General features: G+C 44.9%; 1 protein-coding gene across 2 annotated transcripts in view; it reads left to right on the plus strand.

The window, feature by feature from the left end:
* HSPH1 (heat shock protein family H (Hsp110) member 1) overlaps positions 1–17962 on the plus strand; it is a 43471-nt gene that overhangs the window by 12149 nt on the left and 13360 nt on the right. For both annotated transcript variants that reach the window (XM_090028012.1, XM_090028022.1), the window contains exons 6-10: positions 6192–6325; positions 7110–7354; positions 13924–14152; positions 15790–15896; positions 17816–17949. In XM_090028012.1, coding sequence (XP_089884138.1) covers positions 6192–6325; positions 7110–7354; positions 13924–14152; positions 15790–15896; positions 17816–17949 — 849 coding nt within the window. The remainder of the gene's footprint in view (positions 1–6191; positions 6326–7109; positions 7355–13923; positions 14153–15789; positions 15897–17815; positions 17950–17962) is intronic.

Here is a 17962-nt window from a genome sequence, read left to right on the forward strand (position 1 = left end):
TATTTCTACTATAGATAATGCCAAATAACCAAATCTATGTTCCGGAAAGGGCTCAAATCTGAGATTATAAGTAGGTGCCTGCCTTCTGCAGAGGCCTAAAGGCTTTTTGCATGTTTCTATTGAACTGTAAGTTTTTCATTAAAGTGAGGTGGAGAGAAACATGCTTTTCCTCGTGACTCTTGGCTAAGACCCATCTAGATCACGGTCCTGTTGTCTACATAATGTCCAGAAAATTTACTAGAACTGCTTTCTCAATTAAGGCCAGTTTTTTTTTTTCTATCTGGACCCAGAGGGCATTTTTACACAAATTTTAAATTATTATTCATTCTCTGTAGTCAAAACATTCTGACTTTTTTTCTACTTTAATCAAGATTTACCTGGTAGTCAGTAGTACACAATTCAATGGTACACTTGACATGTCTTTTTTCTAATTTGACAATTCAGTTTCTTTCTTCTTCCTTTTTACCTGCTCCCCCAATTAATGAGCCTTTGAGTTTGTGACTTCAATACATTTCCCTTTTCGGGGGGCCAGGAGGTAAGGCCCCTTGGGCAAGAAACTTTGTATACCTCGTTCTGAAAGGCAGAGTAACACTGAGATTTCTTTCCAGGGTGGCTTCAGACTTCCACCTATGCTAATCAAGGAACTTGTTTGTAGTTTTTTCAAGACTGTTTTGCACCAGAAGGCAGTAACTTACCTCATCTGGATGAGCTCTCTAATGTTTGATATTTTTCCTTGGCACCCGTCTGCTCTCCCTCTCCACTAAATCTTTAAGTAATCTCATCAAATGTTAAAATGATAGCAAATTTGTAGAGCAGCTGCAGATATACATTTTTACTCAGGCTTTTCTTTCTAGACTAAAATCTTCTGCCAATCTCTTGGCTTGAGTAGACCTCCATGAGGATAAGTATGAGTAAACCAAGCTCTTACTTTCCCTCCTGTTCCTCTTTTTTTCTATTATTCTGCCTTCATTCAGACCTGTAACCTAGGCATCATAGTTGATTGGAAATCTCCCTTTTAGGTAGTGATTCTCAGTTAGTGCCATGAGATCTTTTGAGGGGTGCTATGGGGTGCCAGACAGTATTATCATTGTTAGGTAGACAAATGTCTCCATAAGATTCTCAAGATAAATATAGAGACTTCAAATAGACATACAAAAAACTAGAACTCTTGGTTCCAAAATGGTATCTTTTTATTAGATCAACTGGAAAATGGCAAGAAAATTGTCCTTTTTCTGCAAGCTTTCGGGATCAAAGTCTCTTTGTCAGGCTCTGGGAAAAGTGTAGATGGCACAAAATGGTAAAATGTCCCCATAGGTAGGAAGTAAACTTCATTTTTGCACAGAGGGAGCTGAAGATAGAAGTCTGTCCCTCTGGGTCCATGAGTGTCTTTGTGAGCTGTTGAGTAGCTCTTTGTATCGATCAGGTAGAATTCCTTCCCTGGTGGTGTCACATGGCAGGCAGGGAGGCAAAAAAAAAAAAAAAAATTCCTTGTTCTTCTGCAATGAAGTCTTAAAATCCAAAATCCGCTGAAATTCGACATCTTCCATGTACCAAGTACACCCTTGAGACTTCAAATATGAATTCTTGTTGTCAAAAATGTCCTGGCCAGTTGTGGTCTGAGTTCTTTTGTAATAGAAAAAATTCTTTGTTTTTTCTATACTGGCAGCTGGGAGGAGAGAAGGGCAGTGAGTGAAAGCTAAGAGCATGTATTTTTGAGGGGGGCTTTAATCTAGTGAGGGGTGCCTTGAGTCTAAAAAGGTTGAGAACCACTGCCATAGGGACTTGGATCTGGGTAATTTTTGCTTCTTGCAGAAACTTCTTGCATGTCTCCAAGATGTGGCCTTTCCTCTCCAACTAAAGCAGCTCTTTTCTGGGTTCTGACCAACTTGCATCTTTACTGCATAATCCTTTTTTATATCCTTTTACAAATTCACTTTTGACCCACTTAGACATGTTGTTACAAAAATATTTCCTGGTTCTGACCATTTCATCCCTTCATTGAATCTCAATGCAAGCCCTAGTTTCTCTTGCCTATCCAGCATACCTTCACTTTAAAGTACCTTCACAGTTAATTTCACGGGAAATCTGCCTCCAGCAGGAATGTTAATGTCTGCCCTCGCCCACTAAGTTTTCAAGCTAACAATTTCACACTTCCTTTCTGATTCCCCTTGTTCCTGGGAAAAGCTCCATATAAACATTCACACTTCCTTTTTCAGGTCTATCCTGTAGACTTTTTCAATGATGTCTGCAAAAAACATAATATTTGTTAGTGACCTGCTGGGAACCATGGAGGCAGGATCACAGATGCTTTGTCCTTTGTGCCCAAGTATAAGGAGATGCCAGACAGATCAATAGCCATGAGAGATACTGCTGTTCAGTGATAAGAACAAGAATTGCTGTTTTACATAGGTTCATCTTGCCCGGTATCTTGTGTCACAGTGGCAGAGAGTGGAGATGAAAGGCAGAATGAACTGGGTGTGAGCTGGCTGGTGGTTGTTGCTCTTGTTTTCCCCCACTGTTTCTCAGTCATTTGCAGCCTCCAGCATGTAAGAGCTAGGGAGTTCTAATTAAGAGGTTGTACCTCTAATTCCCATGCTTAATAGCTACTGATGCCCCTTTTTTCCAGGAATGTGTCCAATCCTTTTTTGCATCCAACTAAACTGTCAGCTTCTGCAGCATTTGGTGGCAATGAGTTCCACACTTGAATTGAACACTGGGGAAAAAAATTCCTTTTGTTAGATTTAAACTTGCTACCTACTAGTTTCATTTCCTAATTGGGTTAGGCATTTATTATTTATCAATCTCTTAATATAGGAATTGAGGTTTCAATACAAGAAGCCCTGGTTCTTGTATTGTGAGTTCTATAGACATTAGGACTAGAAGGGACCTTGGAAGATGGAGTCCAGCCCCCCACCCAAAGGGCAGGAAGTCAGCTGGGGTCATAGGATCCCAGCAAGATGAGCATCTAGTTTGCTCTTGAAGGTGTTCAATGTAGGTGCTTGAACCACCTGCCATGGCAGGCTATTCTAGACCTTGGGGGCTCAGACAGTAAAGAAATTCTTCCTTATGTCCAGCCTGAAACTGTCTTGCAGTAGTTTATAACAGTTTGACCTTGTCATCCCCTGGGGTGCTCTGGTGAACAAACTTTCCCCCAGGTACGCCCCTGATAAACTTATAGGTGGTAATCAGATCACCCCTGAGCCTGCGCTTTTCCAGGCTAAAGTGCCCATGGCTCTCAGCCTGTCATCATAAGGTCTGTTTCCTGACCTCTGATCATGTACATGGCTCTCCTCTGGACTCTCTCAAGCTTTTCCACATCCTTTTTGAATTGTGGGGCCCAAAACTGGACATAGTACTCTAGCTGCGGTCTTACCAAGGCCAAGTACAAGGGGAGAATGACATCCTGAGATTTGCTTGAGAAGCATCTATGAATACAAGCCAGCGTTTTGGTTGCTTTACTAGCCTCAGCATCGCATTGCAGGCTCATGTTCATCTTGCGGTCAATGATGACCCCCAAGCCTCTTTCTTCCGTAGTGCTAGCCAGCGTAGCACAGCCAAGCCTATAAGGATGCTGCAGGTTTTTCCTCCCACGGTGAAGAACTTTGCATTTTTCAGCGTTAAACACCATCAGGTTCTCATCTGCCCACTTGCTGAGCCTGTCTAGATCAGCCTGGATCGCTCTCCTGTCTTCTGGTGTGGACACTTTGCCCCAAAGTTTGGTGTCATCAGCAAACTTGGCCAGTCCACTTCTAACTCCATTGTCCATTGTCCACATCATTGATGAAGATGTTGAACAACATGGGTCCAAGGACAGAGCCTTGGGGGACCCCACTGGTCACTAGACACCATGATGATTGACTTCCGTCAGTTACCATCCTCTGGGTCCGATCACAGAGCCAGTTTTCCAGCCAGCAGATCGTGGTGGACCCAAGGCCACCACTGATAATTTTTTTGCCACTTGGTAATTTGTAAGCTTTGTTCATGTCCCCTGTCGAGCATCTCTTCTCTAAACTGAATAGGCCTGGCCTCTTTACTCTTTCCTTATATGGAAGCTCTTCCATGCACTAATCATCCTTGTTGCTCTTCTTTGGACCATGTCTCATTCTCTATATCCTTTCTGAGACATAGAGACCAAAACTGGGCATAATATTCAAGATGGGGATGCACCATGGGTTTATAAAGGGCCATGATTCAAGGGTAGGAGGCCTTGCACAGCTATATAGCAAGACTGTTTGACTGAAACATCTAGTATAGGGGTGGGCAGTTATTTTGGCTGGAGGGCTATTAATGAGTTTTGGTGAGATATTGAGGGCCCTACAAGTAGCCCCACCCCTTGACAAGAGACCTGCCCACTAGTTGCCATCTTGGACTGGAAGTCCTGCCCCAACCCATGACCTGTGCCACCAGAAGTCCCTCCCTTTGCCCCCAGAAGTACTCCTTTTGGGAAGAGGGGTTTGCCATCTTGGAACTGGAAGAAAAACAACAAATCCAACACTAAAAATCAAACATCTATTATAACATTTTATTTAAAAATATATATATTTGTCCTTGTTTATGCCTTTTCATAGTGTATATAGAGGCATTAGCAAAATAGCTCAAAATAAAGTCTTACTCTTGTATATTGTGGTTGGGATGCTGGATGGGGGTGGTGAGAGGGAGGATATGTGGGTGTGGTGGGGTGTGCATAATGGACACATGGGCATTCTGGAGTGACAGCCCTCCCCGTGCGTAGGGCAGGGCAGACGGGCCTGCCGAGCCCTAGGGCTGTGGCTGTTGCTGGTGGCTGCTTGTAGTGCCTGTGGCCTTGATTACTGGGATGCGTAGGCCCAGGCCTGCCACACTCCCCCTGCCTCCCACTGTTGCTGTGGAAGCCAGTGGGCTGTGGTATACACAAGCTCCTGGTGTCATCACCTCCAAGCCCTGGGCTTAGATGGCTTTGCTGTTCAGGGGAGAAGGGATGGTTGCAAAGGAGCTGGTCATGGGGAGCCCACACATGTATGAGCAAGCCAGCAGATGTGCTCCCCCTGAGCCAGGCAGCACCCTGCGGCTCCTCCCTACCACTGCTAACAGTATACAGCCCCAGCCTGGCCCATGCTCACTCTAGACCTGCCCCAGCCAGAGTGGACTGGCTGGAACCTGTGCGCACAGCACTGATCCTGCCCCACCCCATGCCTGCTCCACAGCACCCATCCACACTGAGCAGTGGCCGGGCAGGAGCTGCTGCTGGCACTGGGGGTGGGGGGTGGAAAACAGCCCTCCCCCTTACCACCCCCCCCCCACCGATGCTGGGCTGTTTTTGCTGCAGTTGCCCAGAGCCTGTGCCTGGGCTGCCCTGCAGCTCCTCTGCCACAGTCACTGCCATCTTCGGGATGCCCAGGGCAGCAATGGCAGTATGGAGGAGCTGCAGGGCAACCTTTTCACAGGCTCTGGGAGGCTGCAGCAAGAACTGCTCGAGGGGTCACTTTTCCCCCTGCTTAGCTGCAGGTTCTGCCTGGTGGCTGCTGCTGCTCAATGCAGGCAGGGATGGACTGGGGTCAGGGCTGGGGTCAGTGGCGGTAGCAGCTGAAAGGAGCTGCCCCCACCTGGACTGCCTGGAAAGACTCTCCAACTGCAGAGCCACCCCAGCGGGCTGTATGCTCAGGGTGCAGCAGGACCTGCCATGGACTAAAAAAAGACCCTCCGCAGGCTGGATCCAGCCCATGGGCTGTATTTTGCCTACCCCTAATCTAGTAGAATGACAGCTAATGCAGGGTGAGCAGCTGTTCTTTCATAAATTTTTGATATATGACTGGAAGCAGTTTTTTGCTGCCATAGGCATTTGCAAAAACAATGGAACAAATGCACTTGCATGTGCTTGCTAAAAGTCAGTTTGGTTTTGCAGGCTTCCACAGACTACTAGGTGTTCTTTAGAAGGAAGAGAGAATTAAAGGGAAGATGCAAAATATTTGGTCTCAAATTGGAGAACCTTAGACCTTGTTTAAAACATACTGCATTGACTTAAGTAGATGCAAATTTTGTCTGATAAAATTTTGCAGTGAAGCACTATATTAGATAAAAATCTAGGGACTCCCTCTCCCCTTTGTTACTGTTGTCCCTCTACCTAATGTTAGTGGAAACTTTGAAAGTGTGCTGAATGAAGACCTACCAGAGATTCTGCTGATAGATAACCTTGAACACTTCCTGCTTTACAGTGGCTCTGAACTATGGAATTTATAAACACGACCTTCCAGCTCCAGAAGAGAAACCATGGATAGTAGTGTTTGTGGACATGGGACATTCTGCATTTCAAGTATTGGCCTGTGCTTTTAACAAGAGTAAGCTAAAGGTAGTCAAATCTGATATGCCCATTTGTGTTTTATAATGCTTGGCAGTGTAAAGTATAGTAAAGACTGAAAAAACCCTGTATCGCCACTAAAACATGCCTAAATTGAAAAGCATCTCTCTGTTGATCAGCAGGGGTTGCTGCAGATTTGTGAATTAAGCTGTGTCTTGGGAGAGGTGGAACATATAACTTAAGTGGATGACAAACTGCTTTTATTAAGCTAACTTCTGTATGTTACAGTCTAAATATGTGAAATGTAATGAAATACAGCAGTAAGCCTTACACTTGCTGGCCACATTAGAACATTATCTTGGGCAGTGACAGAATATACAAGACTAAGTTCCAGCTGTATACCTTTGTTTAAAAAAAACTTTGGAAGTAGTTATTAAATGCATGGAAAGTGGTACTGTGATTACAAAGATTAAAAATTCTAGTTCTCTTAGTATTGTCTGCTTGTATCGCATTATATTGAGAATGAAAGTGGCTTGAACTCTTACTTGGAGTTCTGTCACTGAGGTTGTCATACTGTGTGGACATATATGGATGAAAGCCCTTAATATGCTGGCTTGTCATCTAGCTTCTTTTTAAACATAGGCTTGCCTCCACTTCATAGGTAAAGACCAAATTCTACTGATATGATTGACTGATTCTGAAAGTCTACAAATTGGAACAAGTAAGCCAGTGTTCTGCTTTTTATGAAACAAAGACTAGCTGGTATTGGTGAACAAGCAGTGTTCTAGCTGGCCATCAAGTGTAAAACCAAAATGATTATGTTCTTTCAAACCAGGTGCTTGGCACAGCCTTTGACCCCTTCCTAGGTGGAAGAAACTTTGATGAAAAGTTAGTGGACCATTTTTGTGCAGAAATAAAAGCAAGGTACAAATTGGATCCAAAATCCAGAATCAGAGCACTTCTTCGTCTATACCAGGAGTGTGAGAAACTGAAGAAGTTAATGAGCTCTAACAGCACAGATATTCCCTTGAATATTGAATGCTTTATGAATGACAGAGATGTGTCTGGGAAACTGAACAGGTGAGTTACAGCTAAGAAAACAAGAACATTATTTTAAGAATCCCAACAACTCAAACAGTTTCTTTTTATCTTCTCCAGTTTTTGGGGGGGTTTTTTGTTTTGTATTTTTTAAGAAATCTCAGTGTAGAGATTCAGTTTAGTGCCATTCAGTAGTTTTAAAACGAACATCCCTCATCATTATTACCAGTGATGCAACCAGGGAGAGGTGGCCAGGACAGATGCTCCAAGTGCCAAATGAAGAGGTGGAGGCAACATGGGAATAAAGAAAAAGGATTGCCACTACAACCATATAATTCTGCTGCCAGTGGCAGTAGCTGGAAGTTGCTGCTGACTCTGCAGGTGGGACCTGCTATGGGTGCCTGGCCATGTTATATCTTTTGGTAGAGTCAGTGGCATAAGGAAAGCAGATTGGATTATATAAAACTTATTTGAATTGCCATATTAGAATATCAGTGCAGTATGTCTGCATATGTTTCCCACAAAAGAGTTGAAATGGCCTCTCCTTCTAGCACAACCTTGGGTCTGGAACAGGAGTAGGCAAATTATGGCCTGTGGGCCAGATTCAGCCCAACTACTGATTGGATCTGGCCCACAGATGGGTGCCTGCCCTGTTGATATTGTATTTGGCCTGGGGTCCTGCTGACTCCCATATGGGGCAACCTGCACCATACTCCTGCTTACCCTGGCCCAGCTTGCACAGCTTCTTGGTGAGGCTGCTCCCAGTGCAGCTGGAGCTGCCCAGCTACTGCTTGCCTGTCCGTGTCCCCCCCCCCCCCCCCCTTCCTGCAGCTCTTTCTCCTTCCCCTGCTGCACCATTCCAGGTAGCACTGGGAGGTGATGGCAGCTGTGGGGATGTATGCTGAGTACCATATGCTGAGCCAGGGGGTGTGGGGAGCTGCAGCTGGTTGGCTTCTTTCCCAGCACACAGGGCTCCAGCTTCCAGCCACCTTTAACCTACTGCAGGTGACTGCTCATCATGCCAGGTGGCTGGAGTGGGTGAAAAGCAGCTGGGAGCTGGAGCCTCCTGCACTGGGTCAGGAGCAGCACAGCTGCAGCTTCCTCCTTGCTTGGCTGGGTATCTGCTGCCTGGCATGTGTCCCCATGGCTTCCCTGTGCTACCTGCTTCCCAGAGCAATGCAGAAAGAAGAGGAAGAGCTGTTGGAGGCAGGGGGAGCTGAGCAATACCAAGACGGCTGCAGCCCCATCAGGAGTAGCTCCATCAGGAAGTTGTGTGCACTGGCCAGACCTGGGGCTGGTGGGAACATAGGGCAGGTAGCCCCAGGCAAGAGTGGGCAGGGCTTGACCCAATACAGGGAGCTGCAGGAGCAGCTGTGGGCCAGATGCAGGGGGAGGCAAACCACCTCGGCACTGCTTGGGCAAGCTCTGCTGCATATGCCCCCTGACTGGCTTCTGGGACTTGAAGCATGGGCAGCCCCCCACACCCACCCCTATGCTAACCTCTCCACATGTCCACCCCTCCTCCCACCCACATACAGTGTACAAGAGTAAGACTATTTTGGGCTATTATGCAATCGTCTCTATGCTGCTCAAAAAACCATGAACGGGGGCAACATATTTTTTTTTTTCCAACTTAAATTAAAATATGTTATAGTAGATGTTTAATGTTTAGTATGTTTTGTTTTTAGCTATAATTTGTTAAAATGGTATCTTATAACAGATTTGGTCTGTGGCCCTCAACAGCTCACCAAAACTCCATTAAGTGGACCTACCCCTGTACAAACAATACAGCTTTACAGTGTAAAGTAGTGGCACTCAACCTTTATTGTATCGGGGCCCACTTGTAAACATCAGTGGCCAGTCCCAGCCCAGTGCCCCTCGCTCCCAACTACAGTTTTTCCCCCATTTTTCTCCTTTAAAGGAGAATCCATTTTTAAAGTTTGTTGATCCACCTTTAAAGTTTGCTTGTACTACTTTCATATATTATTATGATCCACTTTTGGATTGTGACCCACAGATTGAGAAATGCTGGTCTAAAGCAATGAGAGTTGTTACATATGCATTATACTGTTGTAAATCCAAGAGAACAAGGAAACAGAATTAACCCACACAGTGGTTCAATAACTATTGGATTGGTGGAAAAAATATGAAATGGGGCAGGGTTGTGATTTACATCTTAGCTGATATACTGCCAGCTACTTGTGGTTATGATACAGCCTGTGCTTATGGATGGAGCATAAACACTAAACAGCTGATTCACACATGAACTGTACAATGAGAAGCTAACTGCTTTGTAAAGCCTTCCTGAATACTATAGCTTTTTGATGTTTCAAAAAAGATTTTTTTTTTTTTTTTTACAAATGGAAAGCAATAAAAATGCACATGCTGCTGAAGACTGTAATCATTTGCAGTAAGGTGTTAGAACCCTGCTCAGTTGAAGGATAAAATTTGACTAAAAGGCAAAGCTTGTGATGAAGGCTTTATGTGCAGTTGTCCCCTCATCCAACATGGTTTGTGTATATGGTACAGAAACTTGGTTATATGTGCAGTGGTCAGTAGTTTGGTTCCTTTTGGCTTTTTTAACTGCTCATTGTACCAGGTCCCTCCAGAATTCACCTTTTTGTCAAGTTTTGTGTAATTTTGTGAACTTTGAGGAGTATGAACCTCAGTTGACAGGCTTTCTCCTAAATATATCTAGAACAAACTAACTACATAAAGCAAAACAATATAAATACTAAACAATATAAATACTAAGCCTATGTAATATGTTTCTTGGACTGGTCTGGTTGCTACTTTTATAGGGAGAAGGGGGGTGATTAACAAGCATTCATACCTTGTTCTTAAGGCCCTTTTCAGAAGTTGGTCCTGATTGTGGAATGGTTACCACATGCTTCTGTAACACTGTCCTCTCAGTGCACATATCCATGGAGAGATGTTGCAGATGCTGTGAGCTTCCATTGTGGAGTTGAGAGACTGAGATGATGTAAATCTCAGAATGCTTTGGCAGGGAGGGTGCTATAACAAAACTCTTGCCTCCCTACCCCTGCTGAATAATACTAACTTTAAAAGTTTTAGCTTAAACATGGAAGGAATTTGACCATGTAATTAACTTTTTTTTTCTTTTAAATCCTGGTCTTGCTCTAACCCATAGTGATAAATGGAAGTTCACGCTTGCTTGCTTGCGGGTTTTTTTTCTGCAAATGCAAAAATGAGCATGTTGATAGAGAACAGAGTTTCATGGGTGACTGCTTATACTGGAGGAGTTGTACTAATTTATATTCATTGCAGACAAAGTAACAGTTGGATATTTGTGCCTGGAGCTTTTTTGGAGAAGAGTTTCCACAGCACAAGACCCACCAAAACTGCCTGCATCCTTAGTCAGTTATCTCTCTCTAGCAGGGATAAGTCACTTCCTAAAATGCTTGCTTCACTTATGTTTTGTCTTGGTTTATAAGAATGTCTGCATTTTTATAGCAACATGGGGGGAAATTGTATAGTAGTTGTTCATGCTCTGCCCATACCGGAACTGTCCCTTAAACTGAGTACTGTGACCAACCACTGCTGCTGCCTCCCCAGGTACAGTGCTGGCCTTATGGTCCCCGCACCCATGCAGGTCATCCTCCTTCCCAGTTCTGCCATCTCACTGGCTTGCTGCATGTTGATGCTCTTGATGAGCAGGACTCTAGGCTGGGAGGACCCTGCTCAGCTATGTGCAGTACCTTGTAGTTTAGACTCTTCATTGTGTCCTGGTGCCAGGTTTCTTACAAGTGCTGTTCCTTTGCAGTACGCTTTAGTTGGTGTGTGCATCTACAGGGGATGAATTAGTCCAATGCACATTAAGCTACTGTGCATTAGTGCAGGTGGCAAAATCCATGCTAAAGTGCAGTAGCTTTAGTCCAATGTGTATTAAGTGTCATACAGTTCGTCTGCGTTTAAAGTGCAGTAGTGCCAATTATAGCACATTAAGTTAGTACCTGTTGTTATTACAGGGTACTTCTTACACTTATTCCATTTGACTAGGTTTAGTTTGAGCACCCCTGCCACCATTTTTAAGCATAAGGATGCTACGCACAAGACACAGGAAACTGCTGGGGCACGGTAACTGCCACACTCCAGCAGACCCAATTAATCAAGTCTGCTCTGATGTGCTGAAATTCCAGTGAGACAAAACAGTCTCCACACTTTTGTGTATAGGTGCGCACAGGTATTAAACTTAATGCCCCATTTATTATGGTGCATTAATGAATGTGTAGGCAACACTGGGTGTGTCAATCTTGGTAACTATCTTGGCTTCTCTGTTAGCGCTATCATCTTCCACTGTTGGAGTATTTCTGACCATTGCTGCTAAGACCCACCCTTTATCTTTTTAAGGGTGGGGACTTAGAGCTGTTTAATTAGAGCCCTCCCCCTTCTTCCTTATGATGGAGACTAAATGGGACTCTGTTACAGGCACCTTCACAAACATTTAACTTTTCTTAACTTTAAAAATGTTTGTGATGGCTTAGTCCAGAGGTGGGCAATTATTTTGGCTGGTGGGCCACTTGACGAGTATTTGTGGGCTGTCCAGGGTTGCAAGGGTAGCCCTGCCCCTTGACAAGTACCTAGCCCCTTTGTTACCATGTTGGGAGCAGCAGTCCTGTCCCTACCCCCTGACCTTTGCCACTGGAAATCCCTCCCCCTACCTCTGGAAGTACTCCTTTTGAGAAGAAGGGTTTGCCATCTTGGAACCAGAAAAAAACATTATGTAATACTTATTATAACACTTTAATTTGATTTGAAAGACTATTTTTGTCCTGGCTTTGTGTGTCTGTGTAATGTGTGTATATAAAGGCAATTGCATAATAGCTCAAAATGAAGCCTTACTCTTGTATGCTGTGGGAGGAATGGGTATGGGGGATTTGTGTGTGGAAGGAAGGGAGGGGAATGTGGGTACATATATATGGTGGAGTGTGCATGTGGGACCCCCCCCTTATGAACATGACCCTCCATTGCACACAGCTCCTGCCTGCCAGTGGCAGCAGCGGGTGGCAGGAGCTCGGGGCCAGCAGCAGGCGGAGTCCCCAGTAATGTGGTCCTGGTGAACCCCAGGACTGCATGTGGCCAGGCCTCTGCTTTCAATCGGACAGGGCATGCCTGAGCCCTGCACTGTTGGGTGGAGCTCTGCGCAACGAAGCCAGTGGTGCAGGTCATGGGACTTGGCCAGGGTGACGGGGAGAGGGGAGGAGCAAGTGCAAGGTGATGCACCTGGGGAGGAATAACCAGCACTATACCTACAGGTTGGGGAACTCCCCTCTTGTCAGCACGGAGGCGGAAAAGGATCTTGGAGTCATAATTGACTCCAAGATGAGCATGGGCCAACCGTACCTTGTCATGCATCCACAGATGCATCTCAAGCAGGTCCAAAGAAGTGATCCTCCCCCTCTATGCGGCACTGGTCAGGCTGCAGCTGGAGTACTGCGTCCAGTTCTGGGTGCTGCACTTCAAGAGGGATGTGGACAGCATGGAGAGGGTCCAGAGGAGGGCCACTTGCATGATCAGGGGACAGCAGGGCAGGCCCTATGAGGAGAAGCTATGGGACCTGAACCTGTTCAGCCTCCAAAAGAGAAGGCTGAGGGGGGGATCTTGTGGCCTGTTATAAATTAGTCAGGGGGGATCAGCAGGCATTGCGGGAATCACTATTCCCCCGTGCACTGCCAGGAGTGACTAGGAATAACGGTCACAAGCTGGCAGAGGGAAGGTTTAGGCTAGATATCAGGAGGCGCTACTTCACAGTCAGGGCGGCTAGGGTCTGGAACCAACTTCCAAGAGAAGTGGTGCTGACTCCTACTGTGGTGGTTTTTAAGAGGAGGTTGGATGAACATCTTGCTGGGGTTGTTTGACCCCAGTATTATTTCCTGCTGTGGCGGGGGGTTGGACTAGATGATCTGCTCAGGTCCCTTCTGACCCTAGAAACTATGAAACTATGGAGCCAGCCCAGCTCCACAGTATGGAGCCTCCCTCCCATTTCCCAGGACTTGTGTGTGGCAGTGAGTGGGACCAGGCTGCTGGCTCCATTGTGCAGGGCTCCCCCTAGAGGCTCATGGCTCAGGTAGAGAACCTGGAAACTGCATGTGAGCTCTGGTAAGCCTTGTCTGATGAAACCAGGGGACCCCTTGCCCCTGCCAACCTGGGCTGCACACCCCTGCCACCCCACTGGCCTCAGCCCTGGGGCACTGGTGTGGGACCTGTGCTCTTGCCCAGATGCCACTTTACCTGCTGCTGCCTTTCCCCTGCTGCTTCCCTACCTTCCTGCTTGCCTGCTGCCCCTGACACCCCCTGCTGCTGCTTCTGTATCTGTGGGGCCAGGGTCAGGGCCATCCCACAGGCAGGGGTGCAAATGCAGCATGAGTTGCCCCTGCAAGAGTGAGCGGGACTCAACACCATATAAGCGCAGCAGGAACAGGCCAGACTGGTACAGGAAATTGGGAGGGACCCACCCAGGGGCTAAATAAAATCACCTAGTGAGCCCAATCTGCAGACTGTATTTTGCCTGTCCCTGGCTTTGTTTAATTACAACATACAGTTAAAAACAGTTGGTCAGGATCTATTCTAAAACCTCCAAAAATTTCTAGATCACAGTTCGAAGAATTATGTGCTGACCTCCTTCAAAGGATAGAAGCGCCTCTCCTTTCCTTAATGGAACAAACGCAGCTTAAAGTGGAAGATGTGACTTCTGTTGAGATTGTGGGTGGAGCAACACGCATTCCAGCTGTTAAAGAGAGGATTGCAAAGTTCTTTGGGAAAGATGTCAGCACAACATTGAATGCAGATGAAGCAGTAGCAAGAGGCTGTGCTCTCCAGGTACGGTATTCACAGTACCTCTTTTTTTTTTTTTTTTTTTTCCTCCTTGAATCTGAATTCTTGGGCACGCTTTGATGAATTGACCAGGCAGTTATGATGACTTGCAAGAAGAGCTCTTAAAGTAATATGGGGAACATGCTGGCTGCTGCAACAACAATTGGTAATTAAAGCTGTATCACTTACTGACTGAGTGAACAACAAATGCTCACTACACATCATCTGGCTTGAGCTCTTAGAGCGATTACCAATCTTTTCCAAAACTCCTAATTCTGTCTTGTCAAAATACTTCATTCTCTCTCACCTTTCTTCTGGCCTATTCTGTTGATGCTGCTAAGTGTTTATGAAACACTTAGTTTTGAAACTTTGACTGGCAAGCAGAAATCTAGACAGTACAAATTAACAAAGACAGTAAGACTCTAAGGCAGGGGTTGTCAACCAGGGGTACGCGTACCTGTGGAGGTACTTGGAAAGGGGCTAGGGGATATAGGGCGTAGGCGGGCAGGGATGGAGCACTGCCACTCACCACCCCGCGTCACCTCCTAGGAGCGGGGAGGTGAAGAGGGCAAGGGCAACAGCTCCCCTCTCTGGGGCTGCACAGGTGCTGCCCAGCTGGCCACACTCCTTAAAGGTTGAAAACCCCTGCTCTGAGGCATTCAGGGCATTAACTTTTGCCACTTTTGTCATTGCTTTGGCTGTGGAATACATCCAAATTATGTTTTGGAAGCACGTGACCTAGGAAGGTCATCTCTGGCAGGAATGATTTAGTTCAGCGGTTCCCAAACTGACAGATTGCACGCCACTAATTTAAAATGACACAACCTTAAGTACCACCAGCAGTTTTTTTGTCATATAAAGTAATTATAATAAATCCGCTAATGTGTACCACTGACAGATTGTCTGCATACCACTCGTTACCCATACTACAGATTGGAACCACTGACTTAGTTAAATTTTTTTATCAGCCTTTTAAAGGTATATCATCAATATATTCAACTGGTTTATATCTAGACCCTTCTCTGCTGCTATTTCTCACCCTCTATGGCAGGCAATGCTTACAATTGCTGCTGAATTTGTCCCCACTATTGAGGCTGAGAAATGGCAGTATGGGTGGTGTGTAGTGGAGGTGGCAGCAAGTGACTTGGGTGCTGTGGAGAGGAGTGCTGGCCTGTGACGGGGCACTGACAGTGTGCCTCTCTATGAAAGGTTGCTAAGTCCTTCACACTCTTATTTATGGAAGTAGTCAAGTCAGCAACAACTGCAGTGGGCCACACACTTGAGCTGCTGAATGCATGCAGCACAAGCACCTGACTCTCAGAGCACTGAAGTTCTCTTGACAAGCTAAGCAGCAAGATGAATTTAGACTAATCTTGGTTCCAATATTTATTCTGCAGCAAACCAGAATTGCTCTTTTAAAATAAAGGGCTCTTCACATTGTTCGGGCCCAACACTTGAATGTGAAGATTATTTTGTCTTCTCTTGAATTAAACTCTCATTTAAACAGTTTAATTTTATGCAGTTCTGTTTTAGTATAGCCAGTACAGTGTGGCTTTTTCACTAACAGTTTAAAGAAAAGGAAGCTTTCAGGTGTACAACTTGCACAAATAACCAGTGGTAACAGCGCTTTGTTTATCTTCCAGTGTGCAATTCTTTCTCCAGCTTTCAAAGTGAGAGAATTCTCTGTGACAGATGCAGTCCCATTTTCCATATCTTTGCTGTGGAACACAGAAGCAGATGATACTGAAGGGTAGGTAAAAATTTAGTTATCTTTTGGGTGTGGACTCATGCATTTTAACCTGGGTCTTGATGTTCCATTGCAAAGCACTCATCAGTTTTGACTGTGGCTTTTCATCCTACATCATTACCACAAAACACTTTGGCATACTTTAAAGTCAATCTGAATGAATTATCCCCACCCAAAATATGAAGCATTTAGTAACTCATACTTAAAGGAAGCCTCTCATACCATTGGCATTCTGAGACCACTGCCTAATAAGTAATATTATTTCATTTTCCTATATTAGTCTGTAATCTTTCTTAACTAAGCGGTGATCTAGAAGAGCTAATGACTACAAGACTTAGCTTGTTACGGCTTCCTACTGGTTCATTCTGATTCTTGCATTGCTCAGAGCGAGCAAGCAGGAAGGTAAACATGGTAGCCACAGCAAACTAGTGTCTCTGATTCAAGTGGGGCTAATAGGAGTGGTGAAACTGTACCCCTTGTCGCAGTACTCTTCTGTAGGATCCCTGCTATGTCAGAGTAGCAAAGTTGCAGCTGAAATGATAGAGATGATGACAGACGGTGACAAACTAACAGATCTGGCAATACTATACCAGAATATTTGCTGTTCCCTGGAACTTCCCTCTGTCTGTCTTTATTGCTAATCATTTCCTAAAGACAACTACGTATCAAAGGTCAATTGTAATTCTGTTTACCCAAAACTGGCCAATGTAAACTGCAAGTCAGCCACTTTATTCCAAGTAGTAAAGTGTTCTCTGCTCTTATGCTAAAACTGTATTAATGCTTCCAGTGCTTCAGGATTCCATTCCAACACTGCTGAAACAAAGGGGACACATGTAGTGAGCTAGCTGTACTGTGCCATACCAACAGAGGACTATTTTATACTTGGTGTGGGGGGGTTTCCATGCAATGCTGGGTAAAACCACTGTAGGTTAGGCTGGCCAGAAGTGTGGCTTTCTTGATTTTTATACAGAGAGATTTAGATGAAGGTAAGTTACCTAACTCTCCTAGGGGCTTCACTGGCCTGTTTAGATTGGGAGGAGTAATGTGATGGGACCATCTTTCCTGCTGTCATGGTTCCTGATGATGTGGTTTTTGTGCTTTCATGTTAATAGTTAGTGACTGGGGGAACAGGATCTGTTCCTTATCCTGGGAGAGTAGATAAAGTAGGAGAAGTTGCTGGTTCCCCCTCTCCCCTCATGTTTTTTCATCAGCCTGAGTTTATTCACGTCCTTTTCTCATCCAGCACTGCTGTATACAACCTAGAAATTGTTCTTTAGCAGGCAAAGCTCCTGAAGATAAGTTGTGTTCCCACTTTCTCAGAAATGTGCTTTCTGTGGCAGCTAACTTCTCACCTAGCCAGGGTTCCAAGACTAGGCAAGGAGTGGGGAGCAAACTTCTTGGAAATGGCAAGGAATTAAACTGACAAAGTGGAGGCAAGAGCTTAGAAAGCAGAAGAATGCTGGATGCTCCAGTTGCTTGTCCTGTTAGAACAAGAACAGAGGAACGTTTCAGTTTTGGGTTCTCTTGACTGAGCCAGAGAAAGCAAATTACCAGGCAAGTGGGAATATAATCGGCTTTTAAGATTCCATGATGAAGCATGTTACAGAAATGCAAATTACACCTTCAACTATGTTATTTCAAAGGAGTAGAGGGAGATTTGACTAAAACTCAAGTTATGCAGGTCTGTTAATTTCCTTCCCATAACTAAACTGGATTGCTCATGAGATTCTAATGGGAGTGAAGTGTGATAGTTTAAGTGTAAAATTAAGTTACTGCTCTATGTATATTTTTATAGCAAATGTGCATTTTTGGAAATATTCCTGAAGTACGATATGTCAAAGTATACAACGTTTCTCCAAGGAAGTTTGAGCCAGTCAATGCTGTTCCAGTGAAAATAACTCTTATTTGATTATTAAATGTAGGGTTCACGAAGTCTTCAGCAGAAATCATGCAGCACCTTTTTCTAAAGTCCTCACCTTCTATAGAAAAGGTCCATTTGAACTGGAAGCTTTCTATTCTGATCCTAAAGTTGTTCCATATCCTGAGTCAAAGATTGGTAAGTGATTGTC

Source organism: Crocodylus siamensis, chromosome 1 (genome assembly GCF_052110815.1).
Source record: "Crocodylus siamensis isolate JL-2025a chromosome 1, ASM5211081v1, whole genome shotgun sequence".
Lineage (NCBI taxonomy): Eukaryota > Metazoa > Chordata > Crocodylia > Crocodylidae > Crocodylus > Crocodylus siamensis.